Consider the following 17,194-nt stretch of genomic DNA (forward strand, 5'->3'; position numbering starts at 1 on the left):
AAATGTTGATGGTTTGTTTTTTGGTTTTATGGGCCTGTAGTTAATTAACCAGGTCCAAACTACAAATGAGTTTAGTTAATTAGATCCAAACTAAAAAATACAGGTGTCAGAAATATAGTAAGCCAAGTGTCATCTCTTTAGCCAAAATTGAGAAAAACCTTCTTATAAGATATGGCTAAACTTCAAGCTCGAGTTTTCTGCATCGTGTTCATTGCTGAAAAAATTCGATTTTTGTTTTTATGTCAATTGGTATGATATCTAGTTATGAACGCTATAGCAAATAAATATGCCTATAAACATGACCGGCAGGGGTCCGAATCTAGTTATATAACAAAACAGGGTTACAAACAACTTATTCTTATATGAATATTTATTTATATAGTACATGATTAATATCAATAGCTTACACAATGACAGAGCTCAAACAACCAACAAATACCAATTAAAAAAAAAAAAAGAATTCAAAGTGCATAGATCACACTAAAATGATTTAAGAGGGAATTCGGAGATAGAGAGGGATTGGATTTTTGGTAACTGGTGGAGAATCCCATACTGAAAATGCGCTTTCGGAATTCATCCATTTATCGGTCATTTCGGGATAATGACGATCAAACACATCCTTGAGACTCTCTGTAGTATTCACCCATTCAAGTCCCTTCTTCGTATAAATCGTTTCATTGAATTCGCTTGTGAAAAATCTATCCGCTTCTAATCGCCTAACATGTGTTTAATAAATTAGTATTAGATTAAGCTCTACTATTCTACTACATATTTTCCTATAAATTTTTGTTTAAAATTTAAAACAACCAAATAACATACCTTGAGGCCATGATGAGGAAAATATAAAAAGCAGTCTCACTGATAGCGAAGCCTTTGATTTTCTTCTCTGCCATAAGTCCAACTAGAAGATCAAGCTCCTCTATATCACCACCATACACATCATCCAGCACTTCAATCGCTTCCACATCATCCGTTAGATCTTCCCACTTGGCTATTGGAATCATAAACATAGCCCTCCTAAAATCGTTGTACCGTGCCACATTCCTCTCCCTGTCCCGGTAGACTAATATAATCGACCAACCCAAATTATTCACGTGATAATCCACTATCAAAACCACTATGGTAAAACACACAAAAATGAACGGTTCAGATCAGATTGACTTACTCTCTAAAGCAGCTAAGTCGACATGGTCTGGACGTTCTTGGCCGTTGGGGTCTTGGGGAACAATATCTCTTAACCACGTTGGATAGTTCATCAGTTCAAGTGCTCCACTTGCTTGGTGGCCCATTGAGACCATTAGCTTAGTGAATCCAATCTGAGACATGTTTTGTTCTCCTTTACGACCAATCAAAGTTTCCATATAAATCCTGAATCCAAAAGGGAATCTTTGATTTGCAAGTTTCTAAATAGGAGAGCTATAAATATTTAAAAAAAAGGTAGAGTTATACTCTTCCATCAACGGTAGTGATTTATTAGTTCCGGGTACAACATCAATGTCACGCATCTGGAGTTGATCAGGTAAGAGAGAGTGCATTCGGTACACGCTAGTGAACTCTTCGGTTAGAGAATATGGGACACCATGATTTTGCGGTTTTTTCATACCCACGAGACCTCCCAAGATCGAACTGCCAGCATGTCCGAAAGAATCTTTAAACTTTTTTCCTAGTAGTCCGTACCTAAAAATTCACATTAATATTAAAAGTGTTAGTAGATTGCAACATGGGTAACAATGTGATTATATCGATCGAAAAAATGTGTTATGTACCAATTTGCGCGCATTCCAGCTAGTAAAGTGTCGGTTTTGAGAAGCTGGGTTGTCCAATCTATGGTGTGAATCTTGGCTATCACTGCTGAGGTTACTAGCCTCGCGTAGCGGTACAAATCTTCGTCTTCCAAATCACTATCCTCATCCTATAATATTTGAATAGAGTTTAAAATTGAATTGATTTTTATATAATCTGTTCTGAATCTCAAAATCCGTATGAAAAAAAATTGTTATAACTAATAAGTGTGAAAAAATCGTAATTTACATTTTAGAAAAGAAAAAAAAAATACAGATATTGAACCTTGAGGGCGTCGCATACGGCGTTGTGTTCTTTGATGAAGAGAGCTTGCAAGGCGGAGACGCCGACCCAGCTGTTACGAATGTCACCAGAGATGGCTAAACCGTCTTCGTCATGGAGAAGGAGACCGGTGTCCTCTGATATCTTAAGTTTACCATCTTTGTAACTTCTTACTCTCTCCATTGTTTTTGAGTTGCTTCCATAGAGGACGCTCGAATCCCTAATTTATTAATTATTCTTTGAGTTATATATATATACAATATAGTCATCATATATATAGTATTATGGGAATAATGTATGGTTTCTATGCATGGATATGTGTCTACGTCCATATATGTCTAATGTTCTATACATATCATGCTAAGGTTGCGTGTTTAATTAGTCACACGAGACGCTTAACCAGATGTGAAATAAAAAACCAAACCAATTATTTTAAGAAATAAACAGTTGGTATGTGTTTCTGAAACCAAACGAAGTCAAACAGAAAAAAAAAAAAAAAAAAAAAAAAAAAAAAAAAAAAAAAAAAANCTTTTATTCTGATGATTTCTTTTTATTCAAAATGAGTCAAAGTTTAGAAATTAGAACCAACCGAAACCCAAAAAAAAAGTCAATTCAATTTTATAAACCAACTAATTCCCCAAAATTAATTGAATTTTTCAATTTAAAGTCTAAACGGAGCCCAAAAAATGTCTGGGCATGTAGCAAATAAAAATGGATCGTATATGTAAATTTTAATGATTTAATTTATATGTTACATGTTTTTTTTTTTGAGAAAGGGTTTATAATTTATATAAATTGTGTTAGAAAAGTATTAGTGGTATTACCACCAAGGTGTACGGATATTTTGCGAACCGGTCTTGATTTCGAAGAAACCGGTAGGGACTTCCTTTGTCTTGAAGAACCTAAAGGACTTTAAAGGACACTGGTTCGCTACTTCTTTTGGAGCCACAAGCTCGATCTATGTTACCAATAAATAATTGTCTCGTTATATAAGTGTGTAAATAGGATCAAATTGAATAAATAATTCACGAACCTGGTGAGTATCTTCAAGATGATCGATCCAATCATGGATCATAAACTGAATCCAAGAAGCTGCAATCATATTGAATTGTTTTCCTGTATCGATATACTTTCTCCTTTCTAATAGTTTTGTCGCCACCACCATAGGATCTGGCCTCAATAACTTGAACAATAACAACAACAAAAAATCTTACAATTTACTACTAATGAAATTAATAAAATTATTATTGCGTCAAAACTATCTTTTTTTACTGTACACACATATATACATGTAAAAAGGAAAATTTTACCTTTGTTTTCTGATCGACCGGAGGACAATTTCTTCCGAAGAAGCTATTTTGACTGCCGACGCCTTCATTAAACGGATCATTGAATTTTCCGTCAGCAGTCCGGTACGGATAATTAGCAGGATCAAACCGGGTTCCAACCGGAGTTTGACCGACGTTGAGAAGATTGTATTCTTGGTGAAGATGCCTACGTATTTCAAGATAGGCTAAACCCAAGAAAACCGGAAGCTTGTGCCATGGAACCATCTTATCCACTCCATGCACGATCTGCACCATGTAAACATCGCATCAACAATTTTTCCCAATACTTCAAAACAAATACTTGTATGTAAACCATCCAAACTTAATGTGTCACTAGGAAATAATCGTGAAATTACCTTACATAAAAAACCTCGAATTACCGAAAGCAACAACAACAAAACAAAAAAAAAGAATAGTAATAATAATTTTGCGTGATAATTAAAAAAAAATTATTTATAACAATTTAAATTCATTCAATTCCATTTTTTTTTGTTTTTTTTTTTGTGTGGATGTGATTCTACGTGCAGTATATGTTAAAGTTGAGTTACAGCTTACAAGAAGTAGGAAACGATCGAGGAGGGACATTCTTGAATAAATCTCACGGAAGTCTTCGTGGATAAATTTAAACAAAATAGAAGAGATTAGAGAAATTATTACTTTCATCCTTTAAAACGTAACAAGAAAAATGTTAAATAGAGTTGTAAGAATGTAAAGCAAAACAGAAGAGATTAGAGAAGTGATTACTTTCATCCTTGGTGTTGATCAATTGTCTATTTATAAGCATAAACCATGAGACAGAAGAATATTCAAATGCATACACTAATTAAAAATCAAAATTAAGTTTATTTTTTTGTCCTACTGTATTCTTTGTCCTATCATCATTATTTTATTGTTATTATGATTTTAATAATGTGACTCATTAACTGACGTTTTTGAAATTCTCCTCATAATAGGTGCTCGAGAGAAGGGGCGAATGCAAATTGTAGAGGCCTTAATACGAAAACTCACAGCATGGACTTAATACGAATATGTGCGATATGTTGGTCACTTGATCGGTTGATCTAAAACTAACAATATCGTTCTAGTAACAGAGTCGAAATGGACTTGCAGAATCTATCAACTACATTGTTGTGAACTAGATTCAAAATATAATATAACCCGCTCCTTTAACCGTAAACAAGAATAAGCCTAGTCCCATATCACTGTTGGACCTAGCTCGACTAGGCTCGTAGCATTCTTCTTTATTTATTGTGTCGGTTCATTTTAACCCACACTGCAGGTTCTTAGTTGGGTATAGTATATTTAGCTAAACAAAATCAAAGTTTAATCAAAAGGTTGCCATTCAAAATAATGATCCATTAAAATAAATTTTATACACCCATCATGATCATGCCGGTAGGTGTTGGGATATATTATTTATTATTTTGTTTTTCGGTAGAGAAAATAGAAAAGAAAACGTCCGAATCTTTGATTCTCAGATATATAATATATAATTTTGTACACGTTTGTTTTTATAATATATATAGACGAACCAAATGTCAAAATGTCTTGAATTAAATGTTAAAACAATACCATTCCTGCTAATATCCGTGCATGCTACTCAAAATTAATAGTATAAAATGTAAACTTTATACATTTCAACGTCACAAAGATTTGTTGACAAAATAAAAAAGAATATCTTTTTTACTGTTTCGGTAGCTTAAGTTGAACGACTTAACAGGTTGAGAATTCAGAATTCCATATTTAGAAGTTTATGATTTATTGATTTCATAATAACAAAAGTCATACAAGTAAACTCTTCGATTGTGTGTGTGTTTTTCGATCAATATTTTATCGACAAGTATGGCGTCTATTTAAAAATTATATTTAAGAAAACTTCAAAATCACATGAAGGGGTGCCAAAACGAAAGGGTAGTGCTAAACTGGCCACATACCTGAAAATAATTTCTCGCATATACTTCGGTTCCAGCTCCTACATATATATGAGAGATAATGTTCAATTATGATATTTCGTTTCAAATAATAGAGTTTTTATGAATGGAAACCAAATTATACGTGGTGGATTTGATCCATTTTAAAAATAATACACGTTGTAACTGGATTTGATTCATTTAAAAAATAATATACGTTGTAACTGGAATTAATCTAATAAAAAGACAAATAATTACAATTTGTAGGAAATCTGTCTTGTATATATGAGCTGCCCTAAGTTGACATATACTCCATATAATACTACTATATATTGATTTATCTTGCATACTTTGATTTGCGACCTTACTCTATTATTTTTTCATTTTTAATGGATTACTGAAAATAAATGTAATATTTTTTGCAAGTTTTAATCGTTTTTTTTTTCAAGCAAATATAAGCTAAAAATTAGATTGTATCAGCAAACAACAATTATTTAGATGTTTGTTAATATCTTGAAGGTAACTAAGGTCTTCAAATAAAATGTCTGGTTCCCTTTTTGAGTTAAACTCGCTTCTTCAGATTAAGTTGTAATGACTTATCTATTTGAGTTCATTTGTAAGAACACACGTTGTATTTTATTTGCATGAGTAAGAAACACACGTTCGTTTCAGCTAACGCATCTTCATTCGACTAATATATGAAAATTTGTAAAAACAAAAAAATCATCCACGGGTTACGGTGCTAGGCGGGGTTACGGTGCTAGGGGGTGACTAGAAACAACATCAAGGAATGGGTGAAAGTGCTTTATGATGTGAGCGAGTGATTTCTTGTACCCATACTATTACTATAGATTCCTTTCAAAAGTTATACCTTTTCTAAATTCATAGGATAAGCACGATCAAATCAACTAGAAGAAAGAGCGCATCAGAAAAGAAGAAAAAAAAAAACAGAAAATTTCACCAAAATAAGAACGGTGGTTTGGTACATCAAGAATTCTATAAAAGGCCAAGGAGGATGCTGAACAAGCGATCCCATAAAAAGCAGAACAAGACGAGTCCTGGTAACCAACCATTCTTACACGACTTTTCCTAATCCAAATCATATTAACCTAATCATGATGTTACACTAATTCTCACACGCTTTGCCCTCATCCAAATCCTATGAACCTCTAAATCCTGATGCTACACACTTGTTTGAAATGTTAATAAGATGTTGAACATATAAAATGTAATTAAGATGTTACTTTGTTTTCAAACAAGTTATATAAATTCACCAAAGGAAAGACGTCCTATTTTCCCTTCGAAACTATCATATCGTACTGGATCCACATCGAACTTTTACCTCTTTCTAGAGCTGCCTCGAACTTAAGTGGTCCACCTATTTCTACCTGAATCCATACTTTTATTGCTATTTTTCTTTTGGAATAAAACTTCTCATCTAATTCTCCATAAATATGGTTTATTTTCCCTTTGGATTAAAACTTCTCGTCTAATTCTCCATAAATATGGTTTGTACGGTTTACAATTGTTTTAATATTTGCTTAACCAACAAATAAATCCTATTAACCGAATTAAACCTTATTTCAACCTGATTTTAAAATTAAACCCATCAAACCGGATGAAGAAAGCAGAAAATTTAATTAAAAAAACAGAAAATAAAGCTTAAAAATAATTGAGATTGGGACCTTTGCGTTATGCCTCATTAATCTCTCGTCACGCCAAGATAGTCTTATCCTTTGGATTTTGAATTGAGGGTTTCAATTGTGTGGGTTATTATTAGATAGAAGAAGATTGGGGAAAAACTTGTAGGTCTTGTGGTAATGATGTGATTTTAGCATAAAGTTTGCTGTTTAACTGTTTTGAGAAGAAGATGGGATCTGGGCGGAGCAAATCATGTCATGGCTAGTCTGTGGTGAGAGGAGATGATGATAACAACGTGGCTCAACCTCCTCCGTCATCTTCTAGTGGTGGTGAAGCGGAGAAGATCAAAGAGTCTTTTGTGGTATTCACTCTTCTTGTCTTGCTTCATCTTCTACTTTTCACGACAGTGACGATGATAATAATGATGACCAGGTCTGGTTTTTGTTTTGTTTCTAATGTAATTTCAATTGTTTTATGAAATTAGGTCAAAATCCTGAGTCTTGATTTCTTCAGGTGTGTAATGGATGGATGATGAATAGTCATGGAAGTGACTCACGGCGTAGAATGGAATCAAGGAATCAAAGAGATGATTCAGATTGCTATGAGAATGGACAGATGAGAAGAAATCTGAAAACTTGCCCAGAAAAAAAAAATCTGAAGAGGAAAGACGTGCGTAACATCCTTGTTAGATTATCCATAGATTATCAAATCTCAATTGAAATGATTTTGGTTAATTACAATTAGCCCTGGGCATTCGGGTACTCGAACCTGATCGGGTTCGGGTTTTCGGATTTACACATATAGAACCTGATCGGGTATTATATACTATCGCGTCGGATTCGGATCGGGTTCCTTCGGGTTTGGGTTTAGTTCGGGTATACTCGAAACCCGAAGAACCCAATCGGATTGTCCAAAACCCGATCAAAACCCGATCAAGCTTAAACACTTAACCTGAAATTTAAGCACTTAAATTCAATGTCAAATGTTCAAAGCAAAAGTAATAAGAAATTCAAGTCTTCCAAAATATTCAACAAACAATTGAGAAGTTCAAGTATTCGAAAATAAAGAGAAAATCAACTTGAAATCTTCCAAAACAGCTTCTTTCATTCTTTGGTTCACTTCTCTTTTGCATTTTCCCTTTTGTGATGTGAATAACTTAAGGTCCTTCTGAATCAGTTTCATACTTTGAAAAAAAAATAATTACAAGCACTGAGAGATAAGTTTATATTAACACCAAAAACTTTTAGATAGTAAGCATTAAACAAGATAAGAAACAAACCTCTTTCAAGCTCATCCTCAAACTCAAAGTCAGCAAGAATCTGTGCATTTGTAAGCATTGTATCTTCAAACTTGAGGTCTTGTTTGAGCCATTGTTCTGTACATATCAAAATCTCAACCATATAGTGTGTGAGACAACTTCTATATGGGTTGATTACCCTTCCACTAGTGCTAAAAGCACTTTCAGAAGCAACTAAAGACACCTGCATAGCAAATAAATCCCTAGCCATCTGAGATAAAATAGGATACTTGCCACTATTGAATTTCCTCCAAGAGAGTACATCATACTCAATTTCCATCATCAAATCATGATTCTCATCTTCTTCCCTGAGATAAGTATCCAATTCATTTGTGTTTCTAACTCCAATCTCTTAAGCAGTGTATCATACTTATGGTCCACTGGGTTGTAGCCATCAAACTCATCCTCCATCGAATCAAATACTCGGTCTGTTTGTCTCTCTTGTGTATTCTGAGTTGAGGACTGAGACTGAGAAAGTTCCTCATTTGTTGCTGTGTTGGATCTTGTAGAATACTCTTTATACATATCACGAACGATATTCACCACCGAATCATACAATGTCTTAGCTTTTACACTCCCTTCCCCATATAGCTCCTCAAAACACAAATTTGCATATTACATCTTCTTTCTCGGATCGAAGACACTGACAATAACTAACATCTTGTTGATGTTATGCAGGCCATCCCAATACTTGTCGAATTTGTCAAACATCTTCTCTGCATTTACTTTCACTTCACTATCAACATTATTACAAAGAAACCGAAGCTTCACAGCTATGTTAACTATCTCACCATAACACTTAAATGCATTCATAGTAGTAGAGGCGTATACAACCAATGTCGCATGATAGAAGACATTTAGAAACTTCACTAACCTTTCAACTTTACGCCAATCATTTTTCTGAGGAAGTCCAATCCTTTTCACTCCATTTTCAGTCTCTAAAAAATGATCATTATACAACTTATCTTCAAACTCCATCCTATCAAATGCTCTTTTGAACTTTATTGCCCTAGTCAACATCAAAAATGTCGAACTCCATCTAGTGCAGACATCTAATGGAAAACTTCCCTTTGAAAACCTACCAGAATCGACTCTCAACTGAAACGACTTCCTCCGATTTGGACCCGCTCTAACATATGAGATTGCATTGCGGATTGCAGCCACACTTGAATCAACTTCAGTCATACCGTCCTTCACTATCAAGTTATTGATATGCCCAGCACATCTCAAATGCATAAAGTCCCCATCAAGAACCAAAGAATCTTTACTAACTAAAGAGAAAGCAGACTGAAACTTACTCGAAGCACTAGTATTAGCTGTTGCATTATCAACAGTAATAGTAAACAACCTTTCTATTGGCGACATTTCAGCAGTGTATTGGCGATTGTTGTACCTCTGTGATCTTCAACATGCTTGAATCCTATAATTAGCTTCTTTAGACGCCAATTCTTATCAATGTAGTGTGCAGTTATAACCATATAACTTGAACCTGTGAATAAAAAAAACATTGATAAGTATCTTCACTAATTGAGTAAAAACAATGATGAGAATATTGAAATTTTGATTTAAAAAACTGTACCGGTTATAGAGGAATCCCATATATCAGTTCTCAATGAGACTCTTTGCTTGGTAGTGAGAAACCATTTTTTAAGAGTAGTTTTCCTCTCAGCAAACATCTTTACTACATCTATTCATGTTGTCCTTCTTGAATGCGGCTTGGATAGGTTTACCTAAGTAGAAAAAATCAATTAGAATCATGTATATTAAAACAAGTCGCAAAATAAAATAGAAGCATCACCTTGTTGCAAAAGTGTTTAAGTGCCATTCCTTCTACAAATGACAATGGTAACTCTCCTATTACCACCATTTCATTCAATGCTTCTCTAAAAATATGCTCAGGCACTTTTCCAGACTGGAAAATCCCATCTTTATTAATAACTTGTTGACCTTCACTAGGATTTTGACATTCTTCCCATGCTTTGTATGCCTTTCCGATTTTTTAGATGATTCCACAAAGTTTTTGTCCCTGATTTTTGTTGGACAACTCAACTCCTTTCCACAATAGTTGCAGTTACCTTTGTCACGGTTGTCCTTCAATCTTGTGAAGTGTTGCCACACATTTGATCTTGGGTTGAGAATCTTTGGAGACTTAGACTCAGGTTGCTCAGACTCGGAACCGCTGTTGCGTGTTTGTTTCTTTTTCCCCCTTCGGTTAGACTCAGGTGTTAAAAACTCTTCTTCTTCGTGTATATCTCTCTCTTCATCATCAAAAATTGGAGATGATGAGTCCATCTGCACATTCAAACCAAAACGCATCATCAATAACAATCATCATCAAGCACGGCTTGGCCAAAATCAAGCATTGCATCTTAAAAGACAAATCAAAACCAAATTGTAATCAATCAAAACCAAATTGCTTAAATAACAGTCAAGAAAACAGTTTCTCCATTTAAAAGAATAAGCGTAATAGACAAATCAAAACCAAATTATAATCAATCAAAACCGAAACTAATAGACTCAAGAGCCCCACTGTTCTTAGTAAGAACTTCTTACCATCAATATACAGAAACTAAGTTTGTAAGTTGTAACATCCGCATTTAAAAATTTTACAAAACCAAATGACAAACACTTCACCATCACGCCCTGGGCAAACAACAAGAACAGAGTAAGAAGACAAACCTTCGATTTCCTCCGTGAAGTTTCAGAAGGAGGAGAAGATGCGACAACTCGACTTGGTGTTTCTTCCAATTTGAATAATTGGGGATGATCTCTATTTTAAATAATTGGAGATGAGAAACCGAACAGACTCTTAGAAAAAAGAGGAAGAATCAAACTTAGGGATTTAGGTATATACATAATGTAATGTATGTATATATGTTCGGGTTTGGGGTTTTCTTTCGGGTATCGGGTAAAACCCGATCGGATATCCAAACCTTAAATGTATTACACTCGATCGGGTATTAGACACTACCCGAACCCTCTACTTCGGGTTCGGGTTCGGGTTTCGGGTTCAAGGTAATATGCCTAGGGCTAATTACAATGATTTTCCAATGTACTTTTGTAGTTTTGAAATCAAAATTCACAAAATATTTGTTTTTTTTAGTTTGAAGAACCGAGTGAAGAAAAATATGGTGGACATATTTTTACGGGTTGGGTCAAATTTTTAATGTTTATCTAGTTTAAAAAATTGGTTTCATACTGGATTTGTGCGTTGGTTTGTTTTGTAAACCGTTTAAACCAAAAAAAATAGAGAAATAACCATAGAAGTATTGATTCGGGTAGAAATAGGTGGCCACTTAAGTTCGAAGGAGCTCTAGAAAGAGGCCAAAGTTCGATGTGGATCCAGTACGATATTATAGTTCCAAGGGGAAAATACGACGTCTAAAAAACAAGTTATATAGATTATTTACTATTACTCTTTTCATGCCAATAGCAATATGATATCTTACTTTACATTTATTCCATTTATACAAATGTCAACCATATATATATATATATACATATATACTGTGTAGATAGATAGATGCGACAACGTCAAATCTATATAGTTCATGTGCTATATTTGTTTCATTTTAAATCAGAACTACAAGTTCAAGTGCTTTAGGTTGCCCTCGCCGTTCGGTTTACCATCACTTTATTGAAAACCCTAGATTTAGATGAATTTAAGATGGGTTAATTATTAGTATAATTTGGTGTGGGCTCACTCTCACAGACCATCACCACCACAACAATGCAGTAAAGGTTTTAAAAAAATATTATTTTAATTATATCTAAATATTTATTATCTTTAATAACAATAACTACTAAAAAATTGACAGTTGTGGAGAAACATTGAAAAACTTTACTTGAAACGATTCACTTTTTTCTCCCGTCTTTCTTATTATTAATTTATGTGAACAACTCTGGTGATTAGCATTTACAATGGGAAATGCCCTCATAGTTTTATTAGGTTTGGTCTTTTTAATTTTGTTAATTTGGTTATTGTTATTAGGTTTTGCCTTATAAATAACTTGAAAAGAAAAAAAACAAATAAACCGAATTAGAAAAATTTGGTGTACTCAAAGCATAAATTTTAGCTAAGAACCAATCCAAACAAACCAATTTCCGAACTAACCCAAACCAAATCATGCTATATTTGATAACCGAATTTCTCTAAAACTGAATAATCCGATTTAAACAACTCGATTAGTATAAATAATTTAGGTAACACAAAACGATTTAAAAAATGACAACCTCAATCTCGAGATGGGTGGGGGCTTGTAGCTCAGAGGATTAGAGTCAAAACGTCCACGACTACTAGTTTCTTGTTTTTTAAGAACAAAAACAAGAAACAACGTTCACAATATTTTCCTTGCTAATTTGTTGTAGAATTACTTAGAAAGAGGCTATTTTCTTTTAAATACACACATAGCTAATGACATTAAATATATATTTTTTTATTATTAAAAAAAAAGGTGCAAGATAGATTTTAATTTTATGTCCAACGAGTGCCCTCTCTCGTCCTTCTCTCACGCACACACGCACTTGAGTCGACCCACGTAAGACTGACTACAATAAAGTCGAGGCGCGTGACATTCACTTGCAAAACGGCGGCGCGTCCTTATCGCTATCTAAATCGATAGAGTATTTAGTAGAGACCGGCAAGGAAGGCGCGGCGAACCTCATCGAGTAATCTCGGTACGGAAACTCGTCGTCGAACTGTCCGGTTTGTTTCCCGTCATCGAAATTTAACGAGTAGCTCAAGGGATCGTACCCGAATTTACCGTGATGATTATGGTTTCCAGCGCACCCGCCACCACCACCGCTGTTTCCTCCTCCTCCTACGCCGCAGCAGCGGTTGCGTCCGAATCGGCGGATAAAAGTCTTCAACCTAGGACCAGCGACGAGCTCAGACCACTCTCTCATCTTCCGCCACCCTCGAATCCACCATCGTCGTTTGTCAGGCTCCACGGTCCTGATCCGTTGCCACCACAAAGATCCGCCGTGATTCGATGGCTTGGATGAGGCGAGGCATGGCATAAGGAAACAACAGCCTCTCTTCGCGAACAGTGCTTCATGCATATCGTCGGTGGCGCCCATTTCAGAGATCGGCGACGATTGAGGTCTCATTCTCAGTGGCTTGATTCAGATCTCTCTCTCTCTCTCTCTCTGCCTCCTCAGATCTTTGTTCCTCTTCTCATAGCCTAAACCCTAATTTTTCTCCCTCTCTCTTTCTCGGTTTCTCCAATCAACGCGTCTCTTTTGAGCTGGAACTAAAAAACAGAGCAGCAGACGCCGTAACCGCCAAATACTGGTTCTCATTTAACCGGATATAACCGGGAATTTCAGTGATACATATAACCGGAATTAAATTGGTCCGGTTCTCCCTTGCCCTAAATTGGTTCGGTTAGCAAACTTCTAATAGTATAATAGTATTCCTGGGACAGATTCATTGCATGTGAATGTTCTAACCAAATTCACCTAATCTTTTTTTTTTTTTTTCCTTTCTCTTCGCAGAAAATGATAATAGTAAGTAGGAGAATATCTTAACTTTAGTGGGATCGCCTACTAGGCTATTATTGACCCATGATTGTTGATAATTTTATTCACCGTTGAATTATCACCTTCAAATTCCATCGAACAATAGCAAAACGCCCAAGTTGATTGAATGGCCCAGATTAGAGCAGTACATTCTGCCTCCTCTATTGTTGCTCGGCCTTGATATGTGCCCATTCCTCCATCAAGGAAGTGCTGTTAGAGTTCCTGATTAGCAAAACTAAACATTAAAATTTAATAGAAACCTTAATTTTAATAAACACCAAAAATTTACTAGACAATTTATATAAAAACACATATATGGCAAAAAAAAAACACACATAACAAACAAAGAAATGACACAATAAAATAAGAATATCAAAATTCTTTAACATCCAAAGACTTAACATATCATTGTGAAAAAAAAAATTAAGAACATATATTGTAGTGCAATTTATAACAATAAGAAAAAAAAAACTAAATATAGTTTTGCTTATAAAAAATTTAAAATTCTTATTCTTGAAATTATCGTAGTACTAGATTCAACAAAATCCTAATGAAACCATAGATTAATGGTATTATTTGGATAAGTAATAGGGATTGTACTGCTTGAGTTGGCGGCAACGAGAGCGGTGGACAACTTGCCATTGATTTGATGTTAGTTCTCTTCTTGATGGTGGTGGATGTGGTTGTGGTTATGGCAGTTGTCATCCATGAATGGAAACTTCATGGGTTCTGATGGATACCTCATTTGCTCATGGTTCATTGTTTCCGTAAACCATTGTTGTTGGTTTTGATTGTTATTATGATCAAATTTAAATTCAGATTTTGAAGGGGCTGATAAACTCCAATTTGTGGAGCTGTTGGGCGAAAAAATTGTTGCTGCTGAATAGGATTTATCAAAGTTGTGATTGCCGCGGACGAAGAACCCACCTCATAAGTTGTAGCAGTTGGAGTGTTTGTAGCCACCGAATCCACCATCAGTCTACTCTCTTCAGAAGTAACCGCCACAGTAGAAGAAGATTCGCCAATTTCCATACCCGAATTTTGCAAAATTTCGACCCTGCGATTAACATCTTTAAGATATTGCTCAATTAAATAACCCAAATCATTAAGATCTAGAATATTTAGATGAAACATTCCCATGTTTCCAATCAAACATTGGAACATAACTTCAGTCATCTCGAGCTCCCTATTGTCTTTTTGTTGTCTCCTCAAATTCTCGATTGCTTTTGCTATCTTTTGCTTGAGAAAAGCCTCTTGATCTACCATCTTCTTTTGCTGGTCCATCTCTGGGAGTGTCCTAAATTCAGAAATTATCCTTTGCACACCAGAATTTGATGGCCACACTTCAGGAGTGGTATCGTATGGACTAAAGAAGATCGCACATGCAGTGATGCCACAAAAAGTGGAGAGTTCGTTTACTTTCTTCATCAAACCTTTTTTTTTTTTTTTAAATTGTTTTTCTCGAAAAATCATTTAAAAAATAAGCAAGTTTCACTTTCTTTCTCGTCATTATAAAGTATTTTTCTCTCTTTGTTTTTCTTTTCTTTCTTGTTTGTGTGTTTGCTTTGAGGTTGTTAATGTGTAGACTGTAGTATTATATAGTAATGAAGAGGTATAAAATTTTTCTTTTAATACGAAACAATTAATTTTAGATTATAGGTAGACAAAAAAAAATCTACTTGTAATAAAGTTGTGTTACATAGGATATCTTTCTTTTATTAGAAAAAAAAATGAACGTCCAAATCAGCCTTAATGCATGAACATTATCAAAAAAAAAAAAACTTTAATGTATTCAAGATACATGTGAAAATTGTTTTCCATTTATACGTGAACTACCACCTAATGGTTTGACAGGTGAAAAAGTATAGTCCAAAAACTGTTAGAAGATGATTATTATATTAAACATATGTGAGAATTATAATATCAAAACGATAAAATATGATAAACAATTTAAGCTAACAAATTTAGTTTTTTTTAAATATATATATATATATTAACAAACTAAGTTTGTAACCACAAAAACCATGAAATCTCAAAATCCAGTAATGTAATTAAACCAAGATCATATTGATACAATTACTTAAAACATATAATCAAATCTATGTGATAATTACTAAGATTTGGTATATGATAAGCAAGTCAAAGATTTGAACAAAAAAAAGTAATTCAAAGATTCGTTTTTGTGATTATTTTCTTCTTCGATAGATTTTTGTAATTAGTTTCTTTATTAGACAATGAATATGGTTTATTGACTTGTGAATTAATCATGCATGAACTAAGAGATAATTCTGGAAAAAAATGTTTCATATATATAATAATTATGTTAAAATTTACAATAATCATTGTGAAGACATTTACAATATATTTATTTCATAAACTAACATTTTGAGTGTTAGGACGATGTTAAAACGAATGAGTAACAACAGCCAGCAATTATTAGTCTGAAGCATAAAAAGAAAATCGCCGTCTGTGGGGATCGAACCCACGGCCACGTGGTTAAAAGCCACGCGCTCTACCACTGAGCTAAGACGGCTGATGTTCGTTACTGTTAATAATAATTATATAATGAAGTTTTATTTTATTCATACTTCACACAATCTTAATACTATTAAAAAAGAAGTACAAAATAGAAAATATCCAAAATATTGTTAGTATTTACGAAATTTGCCACTCAATTTTGACAAAAGGAATCATTTAATTGAAATCGAGAAGGTTAGTGTAGGAATATCAAATTTTCAATTAAATCAACCAGATAATCATAATTAGATCCGCATGTTTTTGTGTTGGGTCTTTAATTGGATCTATGGTTATTCGGTTTGGTTTGTAACATCATTCGGTTTAACTCAATTTGGTGGTGAAAGATTTGATCAATATATAACTGGAACCAGTGTTCAAATATTTGGCCAAATCCATAGCGCTAATTCAATCTATAATTGGAACCAATGATCTTTTTGGTCAGTTGCGTGCTAATTCGGTGTTACCCAACTGGATTATACCATTTATTAGATACAATAATCGTTTGAATGATGATAAATAAAAAGAGAAAAATGAAATTGCAGAAAATTGAGAGAGGGTCGGGAGGAAGAGAAAGATATAAAGGGGAGAGAAAAAAAAATTATTATAATTAATAAAAAAAAAATATTTACCAGCTGTTGTGATGGAGAATATTAGAAAATTTTAAAAAGGGAAATCGAAAGCGGGTTAGTTAAATAATAGTTGCCAAGTGACACAGTTAGCTAAATCGCCTAACGAAATTAAAGAACCAAATTGAAATAAAGGAGACCTACCCAAGTAGAAATTAGAAATGAACAATTGTATAATTACAAAAAAATAAATTATTTTGTTTGTATAATATTTTTAGGTTTATTTACAAATAGAATACAGAGATAAATATACTTTTTGTCTTGCAAAATTATTTCAACTCATTCTTTAAA

At 34.0% G+C, this 17,194-nt stretch overlaps 2 protein-coding genes, 1 non-coding gene and 1 pseudogene across 3 annotated transcripts; all 4 read right to left on the bottom strand.

The window, feature by feature from the left end:
- On the bottom strand, window positions 311-4,137 carry LOC104760846 (alpha-dioxygenase 1-like). Its single transcript, XM_010483820.2, has 10 exons — window positions 3,948-4,137; window positions 3,375-3,638; window positions 3,098-3,247; window positions 2,889-3,022; window positions 2,068-2,284; window positions 1,767-1,912; window positions 1,450-1,677; window positions 1,166-1,368; window positions 820-1,063; window positions 311-716 (listed from the first exon to the last, which is right to left on the bottom strand). The coding sequence occupies exons 1-10, from the start codon at window positions 4,053-4,055 to the stop codon at window positions 491-493; spliced, it is 1,920 nt and encodes a 639-aa protein (XP_010482122.1). The 5' UTR covers window positions 4,056-4,137; the 3' UTR covers window positions 311-490.
- Window positions 12,656-13,650, bottom strand: LOC104760847. The gene has a single exon (XM_010483821.2). The coding sequence runs from the start codon at window positions 13,347-13,349 to the stop codon at window positions 12,816-12,818; it is 534 nt and encodes a 177-aa protein (XP_010482123.1). The 5' UTR covers window positions 13,350-13,650; the 3' UTR covers window positions 12,656-12,815.
- Window positions 14,392-15,270, bottom strand: LOC104760848 (annotated as a pseudogene).
- TRNAK-UUU lies at window positions 16,222-16,293 on the bottom strand. The gene has a single exon. It is a non-coding gene; the product is annotated as a tRNA-Lys (tRNA).

The sequence above is a fragment of the Camelina sativa genome, chromosome 18 (genome assembly GCF_000633955.1).
Source record: "Camelina sativa cultivar DH55 chromosome 18, Cs, whole genome shotgun sequence".
Classification (NCBI taxonomy): Eukaryota; Viridiplantae; Streptophyta; class Magnoliopsida; order Brassicales; family Brassicaceae; genus Camelina; species Camelina sativa.

Coding starts and splice junctions, on each gene's coding strand:
- LOC104760846 (XM_010483820.2), bottom strand. CDS start 4,055: ATGAAAGTAATAATTTCTCTAATCTCTTCTATTTTGTTTAAATTTATC. Junction 1,369..1,449: donor TCACTACCGTTGATGGAAGA/GTATAACTCTAC, acceptor TTTTGGATTCAG/GATTTATATGGAAACTTTGA. Junction 1,064..1,165: donor CGACTTAGCTGCTTTAGAGA/GTAAGTCAATCT, acceptor CGATTATATTAG/TCTACCGGGACAGGGAGAGG.
- LOC104760847 (XM_010483821.2), bottom strand. CDS start 13,349: ATGAGACCTCAATCGTCGCCGATCTCTGAAATGGGCGCCACCGACGAT.